This window comes from Ursus maritimus, unplaced genomic scaffold (assembly GCF_017311325.1).
Source record: "Ursus maritimus isolate PB19 unplaced genomic scaffold, ASM1731132v1 scaffold_27, whole genome shotgun sequence".
Lineage (NCBI taxonomy): Eukaryota > Metazoa > Chordata > Mammalia > Carnivora > Ursidae > Ursus > Ursus maritimus.
Window position 1 is genome coordinate 1,945,315 of NW_024425230.1, and position 23,027 is coordinate 1,968,341.

At 43.2% G+C, this 23,027-nt stretch overlaps 1 protein-coding gene across 2 annotated transcripts in view; it reads right to left on the reverse strand.

Annotated features, from left to right (window-relative positions):
- GABRA5 (gamma-aminobutyric acid type A receptor subunit alpha5) overlaps nt 1-23,027 on the reverse strand; it is a 108,984-nt gene that overhangs the window by 5,840 nt on the left and 80,117 nt on the right. For both annotated transcript variants that reach the window (XM_008706320.2, XM_008706321.2), the window contains 2 exons: nt 4,624-4,767; nt 1,343-1,495 (listed from right to left, as the gene is read on the reverse strand). In XM_008706320.2, the coding sequence (XP_008704542.1) occupies nt 1,343-1,495; nt 4,624-4,767 (297 nt within the window). The remainder of the gene's footprint in view (nt 1-1,342; nt 1,496-4,623; nt 4,768-23,027) is intronic.

Below are 23,027 nucleotides of genomic sequence, written 5' to 3' on the forward strand. Positions count from 1 at the left end.
CATGTCATTGGTGGTCACAGCAGCTGAGTTTTCATCCAACGTCATCATCCTTCAAAGGTATTTATGTGTGCTCACTGATCATGGTACCATGCATGGAATTAATGCTTAGTGAAAAATCAGTAGGCATCTATGATTTTTCTTAGAAATCCACTTAATCATTGTGCTGGGGGAAAGTGTTCTGTGCATGACCTTGAACAGGCTTCTTGCAACTTCTTGGGTCCTTTAACATCCCAATGTGCACTGGGAATCTCCCAGAAGAAACAGAAACTAATATGCAGCTTTCTCCAAACCAATTTTTTTTCCACTGCCCACCTACTAATATTCCCCTAAAGAACTGGGGAAGCACTGCCTGACCATGAACCAACCTCCATACTCCTCTGAAACATTCCTCCAGCTAGATGAAGCAACGCAAGTGAAACTGGCCATGTAGGTAGAGAGACGGTCTGACAGAAATACTCCTGGGCCTTCACTTAGAGACTCCCTGGGCTCTCAGGCTCCCTAGACACGGGAGTGGTAACATAAAATGCAGGTCATGGTTTCCTTCTTTGCAATAGTAACAGCTGAGGCATGAAGTGTACCTTATAGTTTAGAAATGTGTCAGCATCCATTACCATAACTGATGTGCAAAACTACCTTTAGTATCGCTACTCAAATATGAGGAAGCAGAGCTTCGAGGTGAGAGTTAGATGCTCAACTATGTCTGCTCTGCTGAGGTACCTCTGGAACTAGATATTGCTAAACCTAATGTATGTCTTAGGGGTATCAAATGATGGTGTTCTAGATTCTTATCATATATGTGTGTGTGTGTGTGCATATCTACGTATAATATATATGCATTATGTATATATGCAAATATCCATTTATTCATATCATATACCTGATAAATATGATGGTATGTATGATATATAGATATGTAATTTATTATTACCATATAATATATGATGGATTGAATGTCCCTTGGGAGTTCATTTTAAAGTGGCACTTACATTTCAAAGTAGTGTCTGGTAACATACAAAGTAGTACTTTAGGAGAAGTGTGAAAATACTGTAGCAAAATCTCACATAAGACAGATTGCTGGCAGTTTCAAACCTCAAAAAAAGGCTACCAGCAAAGGCTTTTCAAAATGGAAACAATGATCAAATAGACCATGCATCATTTCCTAAACCCTTGTTAGAGAGCCATCCTAAATCCTAATCCTTAACACTGAATTCTTAACTAATTGGTCTGTTTTCCAGGTCACAGAAGAGACAGTAGTCACTAGGAGTTTAGAGGCTGCTGTTGTTTGGGGGTAGGTAGAAGCAGTCCCAAAACAGCAGTGCAGGTCTGGCTTGGGGACACTCACCAAATACTGTCCTGGCAGGGACTGATTCTCTGTTCAGCCAAAAGGACACCTGTGACAAGATCACGGTCATTATGCAGGGAAGGTAGGTCTGGATGACAAAGTAACCGATCTTCCTCTTCAGATGGAAATGAGCCGTCATGATTGTGTATTCGCCTGCAAATAAGCAAATTAATGCAGGACAACCACCTGTCCTAGAGTCCTGCCTGTCATTCCTGCTCCTGGACCAGAGGTGGTCCTTCTCCCCACCTTCCCCTTGGAACACTATTAGTTTGCATGGTTGGAGTGAAGGAGAGAATGAAGGATGCAGGGATTTATAACTGTCATTTTATAAGTCTTCTGAGCCACAGCCTCTGAAGAGCCTTTGGTGGTGGATGTTTTCCTGGGGAAAATCAGATTTGTGTGTTTTCCTAATCCCTGATCACAATCTGTGCCACTCTCTGCCCACCCCCTCGCTGCTGCTGCCATCAGGATTTCAGGATTTAGCCTCTCCAGATATAACTCAGGACATCACAGAGCCCTGTTGCAGGTGGAGAATTTCCCCCCCTATTTCCCAGCCAGAGAAGGCTGGAAGAAGCTAGAGGTGACCACCCCCCTGCTCCGTGCTCCCTGCCAGACCCAGCTGGAGGGTGAGAAACAGCAGCTGGAGGAGGCCACAGGTCCTGGCAGCCCCTTCCGCCCGCCGCCTACCAGGGAGATAGACTGGGGCATTTCCTTGGCGATGCCCCAGTGCCTCCTCTGGATCTGCCTGGCAGTGTGGGAGGCCAGCGGGGACCTTCCGTTCATTGCTGAGAATGACGCTGCCTTGACGGTGAACTGGTAAGGAGCTGAGAAGGGCTGTGGTCGGAGGGTGTGTGAATGGCTATCAGCTGGAGAGTCTCCAGTGCTAGAATTTTTTTTTTAATTCAAGTATAGTTAACATACGGTGTTATATAAGTTTCAGGTGTACAACATATTGATTTGACAATTCTGTACATTACTCAGTGCTCACCATGATAAGTGTAGCCACCATCGATCACCACATAACATTATTACAATATGATTGACTATTCCCTGTGCTGTACCGGTCATCTCCATGACTGTTATCTGGGGAGATAGGAAGGCTGCTTTGAGAAGCAGAGGCAGAGTTAAGCTGATCAGAGGACAAGAGGTCTTTCACTGAATTGCGAGAAGTAGACAATGTGGCCGGTGGAACTGCAAAGTGGGGAGAAAGGGCTTGAGGCCTCCCCTAAAGCAGACCCGGTGGGAGCCATCTATTTAGCGGGTGGTCTGCTGGAGACCAATGTGGAGCGCTGGGATGTCTGGGCCAGATAACACAGCTCTGACGCTTGCTTTTGGAATCAGAGCCCAGAGCTCAGCATGGCCAGCTGTGGATGTATCCCTACGTGCCTTTTCTCACAGCATGCCGGATGTCAGAGGCAGAGGGAACCTTTAAGATCACATGCAGCAAAATCTGCCCCCTTACAGAAAAGGAGCCCAAAATTCTTAGCAGTGCCTGCGACACGCCAGCAGGGGCAGGCCACTTTCCCCATAGTTCCAAGGCAGGTCAGAGCAGAGGAGAGCGGCTGAGCAGGCTATATCAGAGCAGAAAGAAACAGCGACAAAGAGAAGGAGGATGAGATATGTTTAATAGCCAGGACCAGATCTTTGTAATGATCCAATTTTGCCTCTCCTTAACATCTGAGAAGAGGGGAAATGCCATTCTATTTCTCTGCAGTAGGATTTAATATTACTCTCCTACTTAAAATGCTTTCATTGTTCTTTTCATTCTGTTGGGCTCTTTTCTTTCTTTCTTTCTTTCTTTCTTTCTTTCTTTCTTTCTTTCTTCTTTCTTTCTTTTTTTTTTTGAGTGTAGTTGACACACAGTGTGACGCTAGTTTTGGGTGTACAACACAGTGATTCAACAAGTTTATGCATTACGCTGTATTTGCCACAAGTGTAGCTACCATCTATTCCAATACATCTCTAGTACAATATCATTGACTATACTCCTTATGCCGTGTCTTTTATTCCTGTGACTTATTCATTCCATAATAGGAAGCCCATATCTTCCACTCTTCTTCGCCCATTTTGCCCATCCTTTCACCCCACTCTCATTTGTTTTATTTTGGAGTTGAAGGTAGCAATATCAGATAATGTTTTTTTAAAAAGACCACCTTTTCAGAATACAAATAGAGGTAGAAACCCCATTTATACGTTTTTAAAGAACTATATGAAACAATTCCGAACTGTAGCATCCTCCATTAGCATGGCAATGCTCTACCCCGCACATCTGCCATGCCACCTTTTCACTTGTTCCCATAAAACTAGGCTACCACCCTCCCAGTCCTGTCAGGCTCTCCCCCCTCTCCCCACAATGCCCAGCACAAGCCCAGTGGGTATGCTCTGGGAGCCTGTATGTAGAGGAGGCATGAGCTCAACGTCCATGAGCTTCCTGCCAGCCCTGAGGTTTGGCAGTGTTGACAAAGAGTGATGCTGACCAGGGTACCTTTTGGGGCTCACAACTCATCCCCATGACAGGGCCCACTCCATCCCTGTTACACTTTTCTTCTCTGCTGTGGAGACTCTCTGTGACCCTGGAGTCTTCTCTTCTGCTAACAGCCAAGCCTCCTGACTGCTAAGGCTGGGCCTCCTGTGTCCAAGAGGTGACTGAGGACACACCTTGCAGGTGCAGAGAATAGAAGACACTCTGTTCTTTTGGACACCTCACCCATTCTGCATCAGGTGAAGCCAGGTTGTATTGGGCCTGTGGTACTCAGCCCAGCCCTATGCATGTGAGAGTGAGACTCCCTTCCTTCTTGGTGAGGCCTCAGCTATTTCTATGCTGTTTGGTTGTGCTTTCCAAAATTCAACCCCTGGGAAATCTTAGAAATGTTCAAAACAGGAGGTAGGGGAGCAGGTAAATAGGAGTACCTGCAGGAAGCCATCTACCTTTCCTGCAGAGACTACTGCCTCTGTGTCTCAGTGCCTGAGCAGGGGCTGTGTTACATAAGCAGGTTCACACGGCCTCCAGGCACAGCATGCAATCACAGGGGTGTGCTCGCACGAAGGCAAACACACCTGAGATTAATACCTCCCATGGCCTTTAATACTGCCAGCCACTGCAGCTGGGGCCTCCGTGTGCCGCTGCAGGGACTAGGACCTGAATTGGAGGGCTCCTTGTGGCCAGCACTGCACAACGACAGTAGAACTGAGGTGAGCCGGGGGGGCATCCTCCCCACCGACATGCCACAGGAGCACCGAGCTCTCCCAGGGTGTGGCATTCTGCATGCACTTGGTCTCACCTGTGCTGGTGCTGATGTTCTCGGTGCCGACCGTCTGACCCATCAAGTGGTACTGGTTCAGCCTGGAGCCATCTTCTGCCACCACCACTGACTTAGTGGTGCCATTAGTCCAGACATAGACAACTTCAGAATTAGGATATGCATCTGTATGGGGGGGGGGGCAGAAGATGGTATAAACATGGAATTATTTTCAGCCTGGCACAACCAAAGATGTTTATAAAAGTAGCAAGAGAGATGATTGGAAGGTCAAAGTTAAAGGACCTGAAGAATGCACAGGGTGGTCAGACTAGGGCAGACGTCACCACTGTTCAGGTCCTTTTCATTTCTAAAGATCTGAGCGGTCAGGAATCAGTGCCCGGTGCTTCCTACCATGCATTTTCTCTGTAGGGTGTACTATTGCATGGACTGTGACCACAGTGCTCGGGGTTCTCCTGGCTCTGTGGTCTTGGGCAAGTCACTTATGCTCTGTGCCTCAGCTCTTCCCTCTGTAAAATGGGCCGGGAACAGCAGCTACTTCTTAGGGCTCCTGCTATCACAATACAAGCTCCATAATGACCTAATGCATAGAGCACATGAGCGGCACCTGAGTGTACCAGCTATGGTAAAGGTTCCACTTTGCAACTGGTACTTACTGTCCTGTCGTCCGATGCTGTCCTGGTGGGAGGGTGGCATGGTAGGTAAGACTTCCTCCCCTGGTATCATGCCTATGACTGTTACCTTATATGGCAAATGGTACTGTACAGATGGAGTTAAGGCTATGGGCCTTTAAATCAGAAGATTATCTTGGATTATCCCAGTACACCCAATATAATCACTTGAGCCCTTAAAAACAGAGAACTTTCTCCAGCTGGAGCCAGTCAGAGATTTGAACCATGAAGTACTTGACCATCATTGTTGGCTTTGACGATGGAGGAAGGGGCCACGGAATGTGAGCAGCTTCTAGAGGGTGAGAATGATCTCCCCAGGTGACAGCTAGCAGGAAACAGGGACGTCAAACCTACAGCCACGCAGAACTGAATCCTGCCAACAACCCGAATGAAGCTAGAGGTAGATTCACCCCCAGAAAGAAATGCAGCCCCATCAACACTATAACTCTGGCCAATGGGACCCAGCACAGAGACATCAGGCAAACACACTGCATTCTGACCTATAGAATGCCAAGGCAATAAAGGTATTGTTTTCTTTTTTCTTTTTTCCAGCTTTATTGAGATATAATTGACATGTAACATGTAAGCTTAAGGTGTACAATGTAATGATTTGATATATGTATAAATTGTGAAATGATTACCATAATAAGGCTAGTTACATGTGATGTATTGCTTTAAACTGCTCAGTTCGTGATAACTTGTGATGGTGCAATAGAGAACTAGAACAGGTAGATGGAGAGCAAAGACAGACTGTCTCCCAGAGGAGGGAGACGAATACACATAAAACATGTAACGGGGTTTGTTAATGCTAGAGAGAACTACAAGCTATGAAGAGGGAAGAGGCACAATTTTAAATGGCACTGTCTGGGAAGGCCTAACTTAGGAGACCCAAGAAATGTGCAGGAGCTAGCTGGCCACGTAGCTGTCAGGAGGAAGAGCATCCGAGGAATGGGTACTACAAAGGTCCTGAGGCAGGAGCGTGCCTGCAATGCCGGAGGAGAAGCAAGCAGGCACTGTGGCTGGACAGGGAAGAGGGCAGAGGGGAGAGGAAAAGACCAGATAAAACAGTGCCTCGGGACGCCTGTGTGGCTCAATGGGTTAAGCGTTTGTTTTCAGCTCAGGTCATGATCCCAGGGTCCTGGGGTCGAGTCCCACATTGGGCTCCTTGCTCAGCAGGGCCCCTGCTTTTCCCTCTGCCTGCTGCTCCCCCTGCTTGTGCTTTCTCTCTCTCTTTAAAAAAGAAAGAAACAGGGCCTCAAGCCCATTTTAAGGCCTTTGACTTTTGCTCTGAGTTAGTCAGAAGACACAGAAGTGGGGGTGAAGGGTTAAGCAAGAAAGTGACATATTCTAACTTATGCTTTAAAAGGATCCATCTGGCTGAGATGGGGGAATAGAATGGGGGTGGGAACCAGACAGAAACGGGAGACTGCCTAGGGCAATATTAAAATAATCCAGGTGGAAGACGATAGTGGTGGGTAGGGGCAAAAAGAGAAGAAATTAGGGATACATGTTAAATGAAGGGGTCATCCAGTCACTAATCAATCATGTGAGCTATGAGAGGAAGAAGGTGGCCAGGCTGGGCATCTGGACAAGTCATTTGCACGTAGGAGGATGGCAAAGATTCTGGAAGGACCTGGCTTCCGGTGAAAGAGCAGCAGTGCAGGTGCCAACGTGTGAGAATTGAGACCTTCAAGGGCTTCAGTTGGGGATGCTGAGCAGATAGTGGACTATACAAGTTAGTCATGGGAATGGTCCTGGGTGAGGATGTGACTTCTCCCGCGTCACCAGATTATGGATGTCCACTGAAGCGCAGGCTGGTGAGATCACCTGAGGAGTGCTGGTGGAAAAAAGGAGAGCGTGGAACATGCCTTCCTAGGTGCTGCAGGGTCTTGAGCTTGAGAAGGTGAGGGGAGAACAGCAAAGCCACTGGAACAGCAGGCACTGCTGTGAGAGGGCACAGGGGAAGCGCTGTTCGGGAGGCCCGTGTCAGAGGCTTCAGGTGATGGCTCAAGAGTGGCCCCAGGACCTAACGGGATGCAGCCACCTCAGCAAGAGCAGCTGGCTTTGAAGAACTGACAGGCTAATTTGTTCCAGCTGTCTCTTGAGGCCCCTGGAGGTAAACCGGCACATCTGCCCCATAATCAAGCTCCCGAGTCTGAACAGATGCCACATCCAACCACTCTGACACCTTTTGAACAAAGCTGGATGCTTTGCTCCCAGCTACTTGAACAGAGCAAGACCGCCAGGTTGAAAGGAACGATGCACCCTCCCAGGTGAGGAACCTACAGGTGTCTCAGGAGATGAGGGATGAGAGGCAGAGGTCTGCTGCCCCTGCTGGCAGGGGAGGCCTCCCTAAGGGACCGCATGCTCTGTGACTCTCCACCAAGAGGGGCTAGCCCTCTGCACCGTGAAAGACCCCTGCAGCAGTTAGGCTGAACCAGCAGAACTATCTTCTCAGATAACAGACCTTAACAGATAGAAGCCAGGGGAATGGTCTCAGGAATGATCAAGAGTTCTACTAAAAAGTGTGGAAGTTTCTTTGCTAATGTACATCACTGCCTTTATTCTTTATTTATGAGCAAAAGAGTACCCATAACAGCTGAAAAATAATGCAATCAGCATGTATGTCGAAACACCGAGCTTAATACAGAGGAAAACAGCAGAAGCTTCAAGACCCTCTGTGCATGACTGAAAGCTCACCTCCTCCCTACAAGGTGGTATTCTGAATTTTATAACTACTGCATTGTTTGCTTTGTAGTTTTACTTTCTGGGCAGAAGTCACTAAACAAAGCTTTTTTTTTTTTTTTTTTTTTTTTTTTTTTTTTTTGGCTTTGCTTATGTTCTTTGTGAAATTGGTTCATGTTTTTACCCATTTGATTCATGTTTCCTTTATATATTCTGATACATTTTGTCCTACGTGTTACACATCTCTTCAAATTTGTGGCTATTTCACTGTGTTGATGGCTTTTTTTCTTTTTTGATAAACATTAATTTTAGTCAAATGTATCCATCTTTTCATCTCTCTGCATCTTATTTCAGAGGCCCTCCCTGTTCTGAGGTCACACTTTACTACACGTGCATAATCAAAGTTTTAATGCATCGTCCTTCACCCTTAGGGCCTTAATCACCAGGAGTTGATTGTATTTACCTATATTTTCCAAACAAAAGGCATCAATGGCATTTTCTCCATGTGGTTTTCTGTTTTGCCACCGACCTCATCAAGCCGGCTCTCCCACCCACTCACTTGCAGGGTCTGCTCTGCCAAGTAAGGTTTCCGTCATGCACAGGTCTTCTGTTTGCTGCATCTTCTGCTGTCCTCCCTTTTTCTGTCCTGTTTAGAAGACACCAATAGCTAGAAGGGTCAGGTCCCCTTCTTTTCTCCTTGGTCCTCTGTTCACCCAGATCCATGTTGGAATCGGCTTCCTTAAACATACTCTGATGAGATTTATACTGGAACTGAACTGGATCTCTATATTATAGATTATCTGTAGGAAGACATGACATCTTCTGGTATCGCATCTTTTTCATCATCAGCATGATGTATCTCTCCACATATTTAGGTCTTCGTAGTGAAAGTGCCTGACAGTAAGCTTTTTGATTAGAATATAAGCACCTGATGCTGAGCTTTTGATTTCGGAGGCACTCCCTTCAAAGACATCCCTCTTGATCACACTGGCAGCTACACAACTAAATAAAGAGCCAGGCCTCCCCACCCCCGAGGTTCCCCTTTTAGAAAGCCTGGGGTGACCTAGATAGCTGACCACTGGAGTCACCCACTTTTCCCTTCCTGTGCCCTAATTCTTGCTCTTATGTTTTGAATTTGACAATAATAAACAGTGAAACTGCCAAACCCTAGTCACCCCAACCTAGATGCCAAGAAAGGAAGAACCCTAGGTCTGCACTCTCCCTCTCCTTCTCTAACTTGTGACCTCATCAAGTGGCCCCAGCCATGCAGTGTACCTTCCAGGGCTTGTGAACAATACACGTTTTGTCAAAGTTCCCTGATGGTTGTTGCTGAGACGCATCTTACAGTCATAATGAGAACCACAGGGCTGATCCCACCCCAGCACTGCCTCTGCTCAGAGAAATGTCACTACGAGTAATATGGCCAGGCAAGTGCCCAGGCATTCCTAGCTGACAGCGTCACTGTTGATAGGTCACCCAAGAGTTTTCCATATTGAAATATTTTCCAATACGGTTGTACCATTCTCTATCTTTTGCTACATGTGTGATACTTAATACTCTTCTCTAATAACCAGTGCACCCTGTCCCTGAGCAAAGGCCAAATGGTAGGCCAACTTATCAGAAAGTTGCTAAGCAAGGGTGGGGTCAGATCCATGAGAATTACTGATATAATTCTGAGATTTACATATTAATGATATGAAATGGAAGTAAATAGACTGTTAGAGCACTTGATGAAATATCATGGATGCTAGACTTAATCCACATTGCAGGTAATATTGAGTGGTATTCTTGCTTTTTTGTTTTTTTTAAAATTAACATGACCTTCCATTTTCAAGTTTTAAGTAATATAGAAGTGTATTTTTCACATGGGCAGCATTGGAGCTCCCCTGACAAAAGTGCTTTCTGTTGTAATTTCCCTTCTCGATGGAGAAAATGGGTGGCTCTGGGTGCTGAGGATATACATGGGGGCTGATGATGCCCTCTGCCTTGGCAAGCTGCTTTCCAAATGTCTGGTCATAGGCACCACTGGGCATATGCTAACACTCTGAAGGGGCCCCGAGTTCCACATAAGTAACAGTGAGGTTTCTATCTCCTTCCTACTGTGTAAATGCTATAGGACCCTGAATATTAGAGAGCCATGGCACTCAGACATGGACTTGAGCAAAGGACCCCGCTGGATTCTGGCCAAGGCTGTGAGTGTGGAGCAGACAGTAGATGGTGATGAGATAGGATCCCCTGGCTTCTTACTGTCCCCAGACTGACTCAGGCAGCTTCCGTTTCTATTGTTCTGTTACCTGCCCTGTATCTTATTCCCAGCTCACCTGCCTCATACTGGAGAGAATTGCTGCCCTGTGAAGCTGTCCCCCCATCCTCCTTATGGCTACATTTCCAGTGAGGAGGGCCGCAGATGTCCCATTAATACCTCCTCATTCCATTTCCCAATCCACAGGGGAGTTTTGAGTCTGAACTCTGGTCAAGAGAAGGGCCTCCCACCCAACCCTTGAGAAATATGACTAGGTTGGAAAATGTGAATGCTGAAGCTCATAAGGGAACTCAAATCTCAAGGCAACAGGTCAGAGTGACCAGAGTCCATTCTGAGAATTAGAACTAGGAACACAGATGTGTGTACAAAGAGTACAGAACACAGGAAACAATGCTTCCCTCGTGGAGCTGTCTCCTTGGTGCCAGATCTGCTCAAGAAAGAAGGGAAAGAAAGCAAAGAGCATATAAGAATCAGGAGAGAAAGGACATCAGGAAACATGGAGCATTCTGGAGAGTGGTAGAGGTCTAGCGGGGCTAGTGTCCCCTGTGGTGGCCTGGAGGGAGGCTGAACAGATGAGAGTCCTGGGGTGGTGTAGGCACTGAGGTAGGTGTGGAGACTGGGACAGGCCTATGGAAGGCACATACCCCACCCCATCGGCTCTCTTAACTGCAGTGCTGGACATCACTTTCTATGGGGAGACTGGAGATGGCTCACAGTCACAGATGGCTCTCCTAGGGCTCTGAGGCTACATGGCATGTTGACCAGGGAAGCATGTCTGTGCTGCAGGGATCACTGGCTGGGGACAAGGCTGGCTCTGCAGACTTGCTGGACATGCAAGCCTCACACACATTGGTGTGTGTGTGTGTGTGTGTGTGTGTGTGTGTGTATAATAACAGTCATCCTATAATAAGGACCCAATAATAATTGTAACCAGATAATAGTGATGTATGAGTGTCACAAAGTGATATATGAGTGTCACAATGCATACTAATAATTCATATCACCTTACTTTTCAAATAATAGCCTATTGATATTGATAATGTTAATTGCACTAATAATAACAACAATAAGAGGCAGTGTGGTCTCTGGCATGTCAGTTCAGCATTGCTGAGTTCTGCTCTCTTCATCAAATTAAGGGTGCAATAAATGATCACTCATGTGCATTTCATCTTGGGTATTTAATAGCACTAAATTCTTCTCTTTGTGTCAGCTGTGTGGCATTCAATTTCTTAGCCAGACACAATAGTAAATGAGGCAATCAGGTTTGTTCTGCTATCATTCATCATGATTTAGAGCTCCAGAAACGTAATGTTCGCCTCCTGTCAACCATCTATCAGCAGAGCAAGGCAGGAAGGTTTGAAATGTTTTCACTCCTAACTGACTTGGGAATTCATCACAGTTTTCTGAGTGGCTCCTTCTCCTGGGTTGACACTTTCTGTTTTTCGAGGTTGAGCTTTGCAAATCCTGATTAGGACGTGCCGATGTCACTATTAATCCTTATGTACAAGGCCCTTCAAAAGCAATGACTGTTTGCCAAATTATGAGAGAAATATGGTGACATAACTCTGAACTTCAACAACCAATATACAATTGAAGCCTCTACTTCCCCATCTGTAGATTAGGGGCAATAACCCCCAACTCTTGAGGACAAAGTATATTCATCAATGTCAAGTATTTAGCATATGCCTGACACACAGTAGGTCCTTAATAAATATTAGGAATGTACCCATTTAGTGGGAAGGATTCTTGGTGTGTGTCAGATCCAGTCCTATGAAAAGATCTTTCTACCTGAATTCACTTTCTGTCAATCAAAAGCAAACGCAATGTGTGAAGACCACTGGTTAGCCTTATCTGCCAGACTACATGGGCACCTGAGAACCCAGGAACTGCCAATAACCAGGTAGGAAATCTGTTTTACTCAGTGCATTCATTGCCTATGATGTTAGAAGAAACACAGATTAGGATGTACCCCAAAAGCAGAATTTCGGTAATCTGAAAACATACAGAATTTAAGTTCTCTGACAGCCATGTCCTCAGCCTTCCTCTCTTCTCTGAAACAGAAGGTGGGGATGAGCAGAATAACTGCCTCAGAAAACCTCACTACCCATCACCTGTGTGACCTTCTGCAGCCTCCTCAATCTCCCTAAACCTCAGTATTATGAGCTGAACTCCAAGTCAACCCCTGACCTATGAATTGCATAATCTAGATTACAGACTTCATAAGGCACAAATGTATATAGATACATTATCTCTAACAGCCTACCAAATACCCAATATCCCTGCTTTCAATTCATTAGGTAGAAGTTAGATCAGAGGGGTTTTGCCATGCTTTCTTCTTTGCCTCGAATCAATTGAGACATAAGGACAGCTATCTACCGATGGAGTTGAGGAATTACAGTGGAAGGTTGAGATTTGCTAGTCAAATGGCCCATAACCACCCCACAGTCCAGTCTGTAAAATTACACTGAGTCACTGCCCTGACTGGTCTGACAGAGAGAGAATCAAAAAGACTGCATTCTCCATGTCCCTAGATTTAAACGGGAACAGATTAGGAAAGAAGGACTCAGGACCATCACCCACCCAGCATAAAAGACCCTCCCCTTGTGGAAAGGAGTGAGAAGCAGAGCAAAAGGCTAGAGGTAACATTAGGAGAAAATCCCTTCATGTAATTTCCCTCCATCTCATAAACCAATCAGCTTTTTTAAACCTTGAAACCAGTAGTTCCTTCTAATTACTTTCAATTTCCTCATGGAAAATAGATTTCCTAAGTTACATAGTCCTAAAATCATAATGCCATTGTTGCTTCAGTTCCCCCTTTGATCCTGTATATCCACTTGTCACATCTGGCCACCACCCTACTCCCAACTCTCAGCATTTCTGCTTCAGGGCAATTCCTAGCTCTTGGTGTCACCTCTCTAATAGTGAATCCAGCACATTCTCCCCTTGCTCCACAAACATCTCCCAGTCTGCCTACTACTTTCACGCTTTCACATTTGAGTCATAATGCCATCCAGTCATTTCCCCAGAGGAGGTGTTCATCCTCTCCACTAGCTGAGCCCTGGTCCTTTGTGCTCTGCCCTTATTTCGGTTATGCCTTCTACTCAAATCCTTCCTGCAGGTTCAGTTTAAAATATCATCCCCATGATGAGTTCCCCTGTCTGAATTCCAAATGGCTTTCAGCTGTACAATGGTATTTAACCTTATTATGTAACGTGTCCATCAATTTGTTGGGAGTAGAGCACCACTCATGCTTCTATGATTCTCACTGCACCTAGCAGAAAGGAGAACACACCTAGTGTGTCTGTTAAACAGTAACCAAGGTGAGCTAGCGCATCTAAACTCAGACACAACACAGACAGAACTTCCATATGTTTCTAAGGCCTCGCAGACTAACATAAGCACATGAGATACTCTGAAATCTGTGTTCTCGATCACCCACACTCATGCTGAGTTCCTACATGCTGGGCATGATGAATGCAGTTAATACTGTCATAATTCCACATGTTTGAATGAACTAATAGCTCACTATGGTAAGATTTACCCTGATTTTGTGAAATTCTCTCCACTAGATGTTTACTAAACAGGCATCTGTATCTGATTTAGCATATATTTTCATGAATCCAGATGTTGTCTCATGACTTAATCTACTATTTAATGCATCATTCCACAAATAAAATGAACAAAAAAATTAAGTTTTTTTTTTCTTTTATAAAAGTCTTGATTTAAGCACTTGCTTCCAAATATAAGCCATGCCATTATCTTCTCGGAATTTCCTTTTGGACGAGGTAACATCCCTCTGTAAACTGCGGCTAATTTCAACATTTGTTTGAATTCTTGAGTAGAGATAGCAATAACAGAAATGTCTGTTAATTCAGTTCTGCAGAGAAGCCAGAGCATGTGGCTCATTAGAATAATGACACCTATTTGCATTCCTTTGTCTCCTAATAGCAGAGAACTGTTGGATTGGGTAATTTGAAACTCATTACACTATCACATTTAGCCTCTGCACCATGCTTAGATGCCCATGGTATAAGTGAACTACTTGGCCAAGCAGCTATTTTTAGTAAATCAAAAAGATGAAAGACAAGTAAGAAAAACACTTAATTATGGGGCGCCTGGGTGGCACAGTCCTTAAGCGTCTGCCTTCGGTTCAGGGCGTGATCCCAGCATTCTGGGATTGAGCCCCACATCAGGCTCCTCCGCTAAGAGCCTGCTTCTTCCCACTCCCCCTGCTTGTGTTCCCTCTCTTGCTGGCTGTCTCTCTCTGTCAAATAAATAAAATCTTTAAAAAAAAGAAAAAAAGAAAAACAATTAAATAACATTTCTTCTCTTAAAATTATTGCGCCCTGTGCTGAGACCATATAAACTGAGGGAAGGTGAAGTTTCTGCAGTTTTCTAGCCCTTGGACAACTGTATATAAACATGGTATATTAAGAAAATCCTTCCAGGGCTGCCTTGGTAGCTCAGTCAGTTACGTGTCTGCCCTTGGCTCAGGTCACGGTCCTGGGGTCCTGGGATCAAGACCTGCATTGTGTTCCCTGCTCAGCGGAGATCCTGTTCTCCTTCTCCCCACCCCCACCTTGTACTCTCTCTCACTCTCTCTCTCAAATAAATAAAATCTTTAAAAAGAAAAAAAGAAAATCCTCCAAATTGCTTTGTATATTATAGTAATGATGTTAGCAGCAGATATAAAGAAACAATCAACATCTAAAACCAATCTTCAAAATATCAGGCAGATAAAAAAGAAATTTAGCATGAGAGTTCAAAATCTCTACTGAGTTTAAGAAATGTTTATATTGGTTTTGGGCTCTCTGCTGAGTTCAAATATATGTATACACACACACATACACATATAACATGCACTAATTGATCTCATTTGATGTGACTGATTGCAGTAGTGATGAGATCCTATCAGGTGTGTACTTTATCTTTGAATGTAATAAATGACTTAACTGCAGTTGGTTGGCTGTTGAATATGAGAATATTTAGTGAAGAAGGATTTAGAGGGTCACATATTTTCTTTCACCAAAACTTGCTTTTGTGCTGTCTGTACTGCACACCATTGTCATTATATCTGGACATCACATTAACTTGAACATATCTAACTAGTGATGAAAAAAATGACAATTTCACTTTCAGTGTTTTGCCTTTGATCAAATCAAGAGCATAATTTTCATATGCAAAGAGGGGTATAATTTTAAGTCATACAACTCATTTTCCTCTTGGGGACACGAACAATTCATTTCCCTTTAGGGACATGATCCCCAAATAAGATGCCATAGAGATCTTTTGAAGGTTTTGTCAAGTACTGATGTGCACAGCCACCCCGTGGCAACAAATGGCTTAAATAAATCCTGGTGAAAGTCCCCTTCCATTATACTGCTTCCACCAAGTAAACATGTGTTCAATTTTCCCGTGGCATTTAAAGTTCATAGTTTGAAAAATATATATATTATTTCCATCCAACCTAAACTTTTGGCTCATCACACACAGTCACCTCTCCTAATCCCAAAAATCTCTCTGAAATGATAGAAGTAATACAAAAGGAAACCCCCTCAGTCAAACGAAATTTCCCTGCCAGTGGTTGTAATCAGGTAACACCTATTAACTCTGGGTACCATAGAAAAGAGAACTCCCTGAAGGCCCTGGAGAGTGAGCGAACAGAGGAAGAAACTGGAGGGAGTTGCCACTTGGAAGAAGGGAATGCCGTTTTACTTAAAAAGCTTTGAGTCAGAGCTGTGAGGTGACTAAAGCTTAGATACATCCCTTAGTCTTACTGGCTTGAAGAATCAAAAGAAAAAGTCTAGAGCTATCAAAATAGCACATCTGAAAAATGAGGTGTGAAATCCTAGAAAGGAAAGAGCCACAGAGAAGCCCCAACTGTGATGTAATGGATGTATGTAAACTCTACACTCTCTATACCTACCCCTGAATGACACATACACAAAGCATAATCCTACCAGCCATCTAAGGCAGAGGACCACCTGACCATTTCAGCTGTTGCCCACTGCAGGACAGACAGACTTTGGAGATTTCCTTTGGTCAAGTTAATTAGCTAAAAACAAAAAACAAACAAACAAACAAAAACACCTGACACTCTAAATTTAACAGAATCCGGTCTGCAATATAACACTGAAATATCCAGTAAAGAATTCAAAATATTAAATGTAAAAGAAACAGGAAAAAATGACCCATACTTAAGAGAAAATATGATCAGTGTGGAATGATCCCAAGAGGACTCCAATCCTGCATTTAACACACAAGGATTTTAAGGCAGCTTAAACAGTTATGCTTGAGTGTAAAGGAAAGAACGTAATGTTCTGTAATGAAAAACCAAGAGTAAGTCTAGCAGAGACATTGAAACTATTTAAAAGAACCATATACAAATTCTAAAATTGACAAAGATACTAAATAAAAAATTTACTGTATGAATTTAGCAGCAGAATGAAAATGACATAAAAGTCAGTGAACTTGGGGGCACCTGGGTGGCTCAGTCGGTTAAACATCTGCCTTCAGCTCAGGTCATGATCTCTGGGTCCTGGAATTGAGCTGGGAGTCAGGCTTCCTGCTGAGCCTGCCCCTCCCTCCTCATTCTCTCTCTCTCTCTTGCTCTCGCGTGTTCTCTCTCTCTTTCATAAACAAATAAAAAATCTTTTAAAAAAAGTCAGTGAACTTGAAGATAGAGTGATAGAAATTATCCAATATAAAGAATAAAGAAAACAATTCTTTAAAAAATGAATATAATTAGAAATCCAGATGGAAAAAGGAGGATGGAACAGAAAAACATTAGAAGAAACAATGGCCAGTATTCCTCAAATTTGATGAAGGACAAATTTAGAAATTCAAGAGGTTCAGCAAACCCTAGGAAGTACCAATAAAAATAAAAACACCTATAAGGGGACTTCTGCTTCCAGGAAAATGGAGATGTGTTTTCCCCTATTCCCCCCACTAAATATAAATAGAAAACCTGGACATGATATAAAATATATGAAGAATCTGAAAGCTAGAAAGAATAAGGCAGACAGGTCTTGGGGTCTTGGGACCCAGGAGATGACCCAGTAGTGAGTTCTGTGGTTTTATTCTTGCCATATACATCCCAGACTGGGAGCCCAAGAAGTTTAGCACCCAGAAGCACAATGAGCATAGACAAAACAAAGTGACGCCATCACCAGAAGCCTGTGCTCTCTCTAGCCCTAGGACAGGAAAGGGTCAGCCTATCAAGACAGAAAACTTTTAGACAATAACTGGAGAAGTCCAGTCAAACAGACCACAGAAAAACTGCAGTCCTGCCTGACCACAGACCAAAAAGAAAGTGGAGAGCCCAGACGTCCACTCTCACCAGATGCCCAACCCACCAATGTAGTGGCATAAGAGAAAACCAGCACCTTCATTCCTGCTAGGCAGGAATGACACCCATTCCTTATTGTGCTGGCAGCCATGTGAGGAGCCTGGAGGTCCACATTAATCCAGCTGTAGCAGATCCTTCCTGCTCCTTGCTGGAACTGTGTCAGCAGAGAATTAGTAAAAACTGAGACTTCCGCCACTGCTCAGTGCTTGTGAGACCACCCTACCCCATTTGGTGTCAGTGGAGGCCCAGTATGCAGCTGGAAATCTGCACCCACCCAGCAGGAACAAAGAGCCCCACGCACCCTTTGCCATGGGTGTTGAGTGGGGAGCCTGAACTTCTACCCCCTCCTGGCACTAATGAGGCTATGCTGTACTTTTCCCTGCCAGATCAGTGTTAAAAAAAAAAAAAAAGCCAACTAAAACAGAAGACTTGAATAAGAGTCTCATAACACAATACACAAAATGTCCAGGTTCCAACAGAAAATTATTTATCATACCAACAACTAGGAAGATCAAACTGAATAAAAAAAATCAATACATACCAAGACAAATATGACCGAGGTATTAGGATTACTGACAAAGCATTTTTGAAGCAGCCATCATAAAATGCTGCAATGACCAATTACAAATATACTTGAAACAAACGAGAAATTATAAGGTCTCTGCAAAGAAATAGAGATAAGGAAAGACCAAGCAGTTTTACAGTTGTGTTGGTCTGCTTGGGCTACCGTGACAAAACACCATAGTTTGGGTGGTTAAATTACCAAGATTTATTTTCTCACAGATCTAGAGGCTGGGAAGTCCAGGACCAAGGTGCCAGCAAATTTGTTTCTGGTGAGAGCTCTCTCCCTAGCTTGCAAATGGCTGCTTTTCTGCTGTGTGTTCACATGGCTTTTCCTCATTGCATGTGTTTGCAGAAAAAGAGAGATTTCTCCCTCTTCCTCTTCTTCTAAGGGCACCAATTCTATCGAATTATGATTTCACTTAAACTTAATCTCTGTCTGTGTTAAGTGTTTGTCACTTACTTGTGCTCTGTCTCCAAACACAGAAACGTCAGGAATTAGGGTTTCAACACAGGAATGGGGGGGGGGGGACACAATTCAGAACATAGCATTCTGCCACTGCCCCTGCCAAATTCATGTCCTTCCTACATGCAAAATACTTCCATTCCACTTCAATAGCATCAAAATTTTAACTAATTCCAGCATCAACTCCAACTTCTAAAGTCCAAAGTCTCATTAGATATCATCTAAATCAGATATGGGTGGGACTCAATTCACCCTGAGGTAAAATTCCTCAGCTGTAAGTTTGTGAACCCAAACAAATTATGTGCTTCCAAAATACAATGGTGGGACAGGCAGAGGATAGATATTTCCATTCCAAAAAAGAAATCAAAAGGAAAGGGGTGATGGAGTCCCAAGCAAGTCCCAAATCTAGCAAGGCACATTCTTAAAGCCTGGGAATCTTCCTCTTTGCTTCAATGCTCGGCTCTCCAGGCCCGGTGGAGTGGCAGCATCACCCCAGTTACTCTGTGGGGTGCTGCTGTCGAGGCTCTCTGCAAGGACTCTGCCCTTTGAAACTGAGGCCTGTGATGGTACTGGCAGCACCTAGGATCTCTGAATTGCCTTTGGAGTCATTTTTCCTGGTTTCTGTTGAGAGGGCGGATCAACGTCAAGGGTGTCAATTTTATGAAGCAGTTGTCCAGCCACACCCTTGGTGTTCTCTCTGTAACAAGCTTCCTCATTTTTCATGATATGGGCAGGCTAAAGATTTTCTGAATCTTTAAGTTCTAGTTCCTTTTTGCTTAATAATTCCTTCTCAAATTCATCACTTGCTGTGAGCAGTGATGAGGAACTCAACACTTTGCTTAGAAATCTCAACTAAATATCCAATTTCATTGTTCACAAGTTCTACCTTTCAGGAAACACCCGAACACAATTCAGCCAACTTCTTTGAACACAATTTAGTCAATTTGTAGCAAGGATTGCCTTTTCTCCAGTTTTCTATAACCTGTCCCTCGTTTCTGCCTGAGACCTCATCAGAAGACCTTTCATACCATACGTCTATCAGCATGCTGTTCATGATTATTTGTGGATTCTCTAAGAAGACGAAGGCTTTCTCTCCAGTTCTCCTTTATTCCTTCTGAGCTCTCACCAGAATCCCAAGTCCCTTCAAGCAGTGTTGGCTTTTTCTATCATGCACCACAGTACTGTCCAGCCTCTCTACCCATTATCCAGTTCTAATGACCCTTACACATTTTCTTTTATCTTTTTGGGCGGGACATCCACATTTTTAAGTGTTTGTTACAGCAGCACCCACTTCTCAGAACCAATATATGTATTAGTCTCCAGAGAAAATCTCTCTCCAGAGAACCAATAGGACATAGCTAGATATTCCTTTTTAAAAAATTTATTAAGAGGAATTGGCTCATGTGAAAATGGATGCTGAGAAGTCCCGCAGTCAGCAAGCCAGAGACCCAGGAAAGCTGATGGTGTAGTTCCAGTCTGAGAACTGGCTGGCCAGAGACCCAAGAGCTGTTTTACTTTGAATCCAAAGGCAGGAAAAGACCAATGGTCCTGATCAAGGCAGTCAGGCAGGAGGAGTTTCCCCTTATCATAGGAAGGTCAATGTTTTTGTTCTGTTCAGGACTTCAACTAATTGAATGAGACCCACCCACATTAGGAAAGGCAATCTGCTTCACACAGTATATTAATTTAAATGTTAACCTTATCCAAAAGCATCCTAACAGACATCACCCAGAATAATGTTTGACCAAATATCTGGGCATTTCATGACCCAGTCAAGTTGACAGACAAATTAAACTTCACAGAACTGAAAAATATAATAGCCATAATACAAAGCTCAATACATGAATTCATAAGCAGGATGGAGGGAAAAAAAGAAAGAATTAGTAAACTCAAAGATAAAACAACAGAAATTAAATAATATGAAAAATGGAAAAAACAGGAGAAAATGTAAAGAGCTTCAGAACTTACGGGGTTATAAAAAAAAAGATCTAATATTCATGACATTGGATTCAGGAAAAGAGAAAGAGGATGGGGCAGAAAAAGTATTCAAAGAAATAATTGCTCAAACCTCTAAATTTGGCAAAAATCTATACTTAGCAAGTCTTACATAGCAAGACTCTTAGCAAGGCTCAAGCAGGATAAACGCAAAGAAATCTACACCAATACACATCATAGTTAAACTTCTGAAAACTAAAGACAAAGAAAAAAATTTTGAAAGCAACCAGAGAAAAATGACATCTTACCTATAAGGGAAAACCGATTTGAATGGCATCAGATTTCCCATCAATAAGCAAGGAAGCAAGAATAAAATAACACATTTTTCAAGTGTCAAAGAACTAACAGAACAGAATATATCTATCTGGTGAAAATATCCATCAGGTATGAAGGGAAAAATCAGAACATTTTCAGATGAAGAAAAACAAAGAGAATTTATTGCCAGTAGTCTATCCTAAAGAAATGGCTAAAGGGAGCTTGCTAAGCAGTTATAAAATAAGTTTTATTATAAAATATTTTATTATGTTATTATTATTTTATTATAAAATAACTTAGTTTTATTTTTTTAATGTTTTTTTATTATATTATGTTAGTCACCATACAGTACATCCCTGGTTTCCGATGTAAAGCTCGATGCTTCATTAGTTGTGTATAATACCCAGTGCACCATGCAATACGTGCCCTCCTCACTACCCATCACCAGTCCATCCCATTCCCCCACCCCCCTCCCATCTGAAGCCTTCAGTTTGTTTCTCAGAGTCCATAGTCTCTCATGCTTCATTCCCCCTTCTGATTACCCCCCTTTCTTTATTCCTTTCTTCCCCTACCAATCTTCCTAGTTCTTATGTTTCATAGGTGAGAGATATCATATGATAATTGTCTTTCTCTGCTTGACTTATTTCACTTAGCATTATCTCCTCCAGTGCCGTCCATGTTGCAGCAAATGTTGAGAACTCGTTCTTTCTGATAGCTGAGTAATATTCCATTGTGTATATGGACCACAACTTCTTAATCCATTCATCTGTTGAAGGGCATCTCGGTTCTTTCCACGATTTGGCTATTGTGGACAATGCTGCTATGAACATTGGGGTGCATATGGCCCTTCTCTTCACTACGTCTGTATCTTTGGGGTAAATACCCAGTAGTGCAATGGCTGGGTCAGAGGGTAGCTCAATTTTTAACTTTTTAAGGGAGCTCCACACTGTTTTCCAGAGTGGCTGTACCAACTAGCATTCCCACCAACAATGTAGGAGGGATCCCCTTTCTCCACATCCTCTCCAACAATTGTTGTTTCTTGCCTTGTCAATTTTTGCATTCTAACTGGCATAACGTGGTATCTTAGTGTGGTTTTGATTTGAAATTCCCTAATGGCTAATGATTTTGAACATTATTTCATGTGTCTGTCAGCCATTTGTATGTCTTCATTGGAAAAGTGTCTGTTCATATCTTCTGCCCATTTTATGATTTGTTTATTTGTTTCTCACGTATTGAGTTTGAGAAGTTCTTTGTAGATCTTGGATACCAGTCTTTTATCTGTAGTGTCATTTGCAAATATATTCTCCCATTCCGTGGGCTGCCTCTTAGTTTTTCTGACTGTTTCCTTGGCTGTGCAGAAGCTTTTTATCTTGATGAAGGCCCACAAGTTCATTTATTCTTTTGTTTCTCATGCCTTTGGGGATGTGTCATGAAAAAGGTTGCCATGGCCAATGTCGTAGAGGTCACTGCCTATGTTCTCCTCTAGGATTCTTATGGATTCCTGTCTCACATTGAGGTCTTTCATCCATTTGGAGTTTACCTTTGTGTATGGTGTGAGAGAGGGGTCAAGTTTCATTCTTTTGCATGTAGCTGTCCAATTTCCCCAGCACCATTTATTGAAGAGACTTTTTTCCACTGGATGTTTTTTCCTGCTTTATCAAAGATTAGTTGCCCGAAGAGCCTAGGGTCCATTTCTGGGTTCTCTCTTCTGTTCCATTGGTCTATGTGTCTGTTTTTGTGCCAGTACCATGCTGTCTTTGTGATCACAGCTTTGTAGTAAGTACAACTTGAAATCCGGCATTGTGATGCCCCCAGCATTGTTTTTCCTTTTCAACAGTTCCTTGGCGATTTGGGGCCTTTTCCAGTTCCATACAAATTTAAAGACTATTTGTTCCAGTTCTTTGAAAAATGTCATTGTTATTTTGAACGGGATAGCATTGAAAGTGTAGATTGCTCTGGGTAGCATGGACATTTTAACTATGTTAATTTTCTGATCCATGAGCATGGAATATTTTTCCATCTTTTTGTGTCTTCTTCCATGTCTTTCAAGAGTGATTTATAGTTTTTAGAATATAGGTCCTTTACGTCTCTGGTTAAGTTAACTCCAAGTAACGTATGGTTTTTGGTGCTATTGTAAATGGGATGGATTCCCTAATTTCTCTTTCCTTGGTCTCATTATTCGTG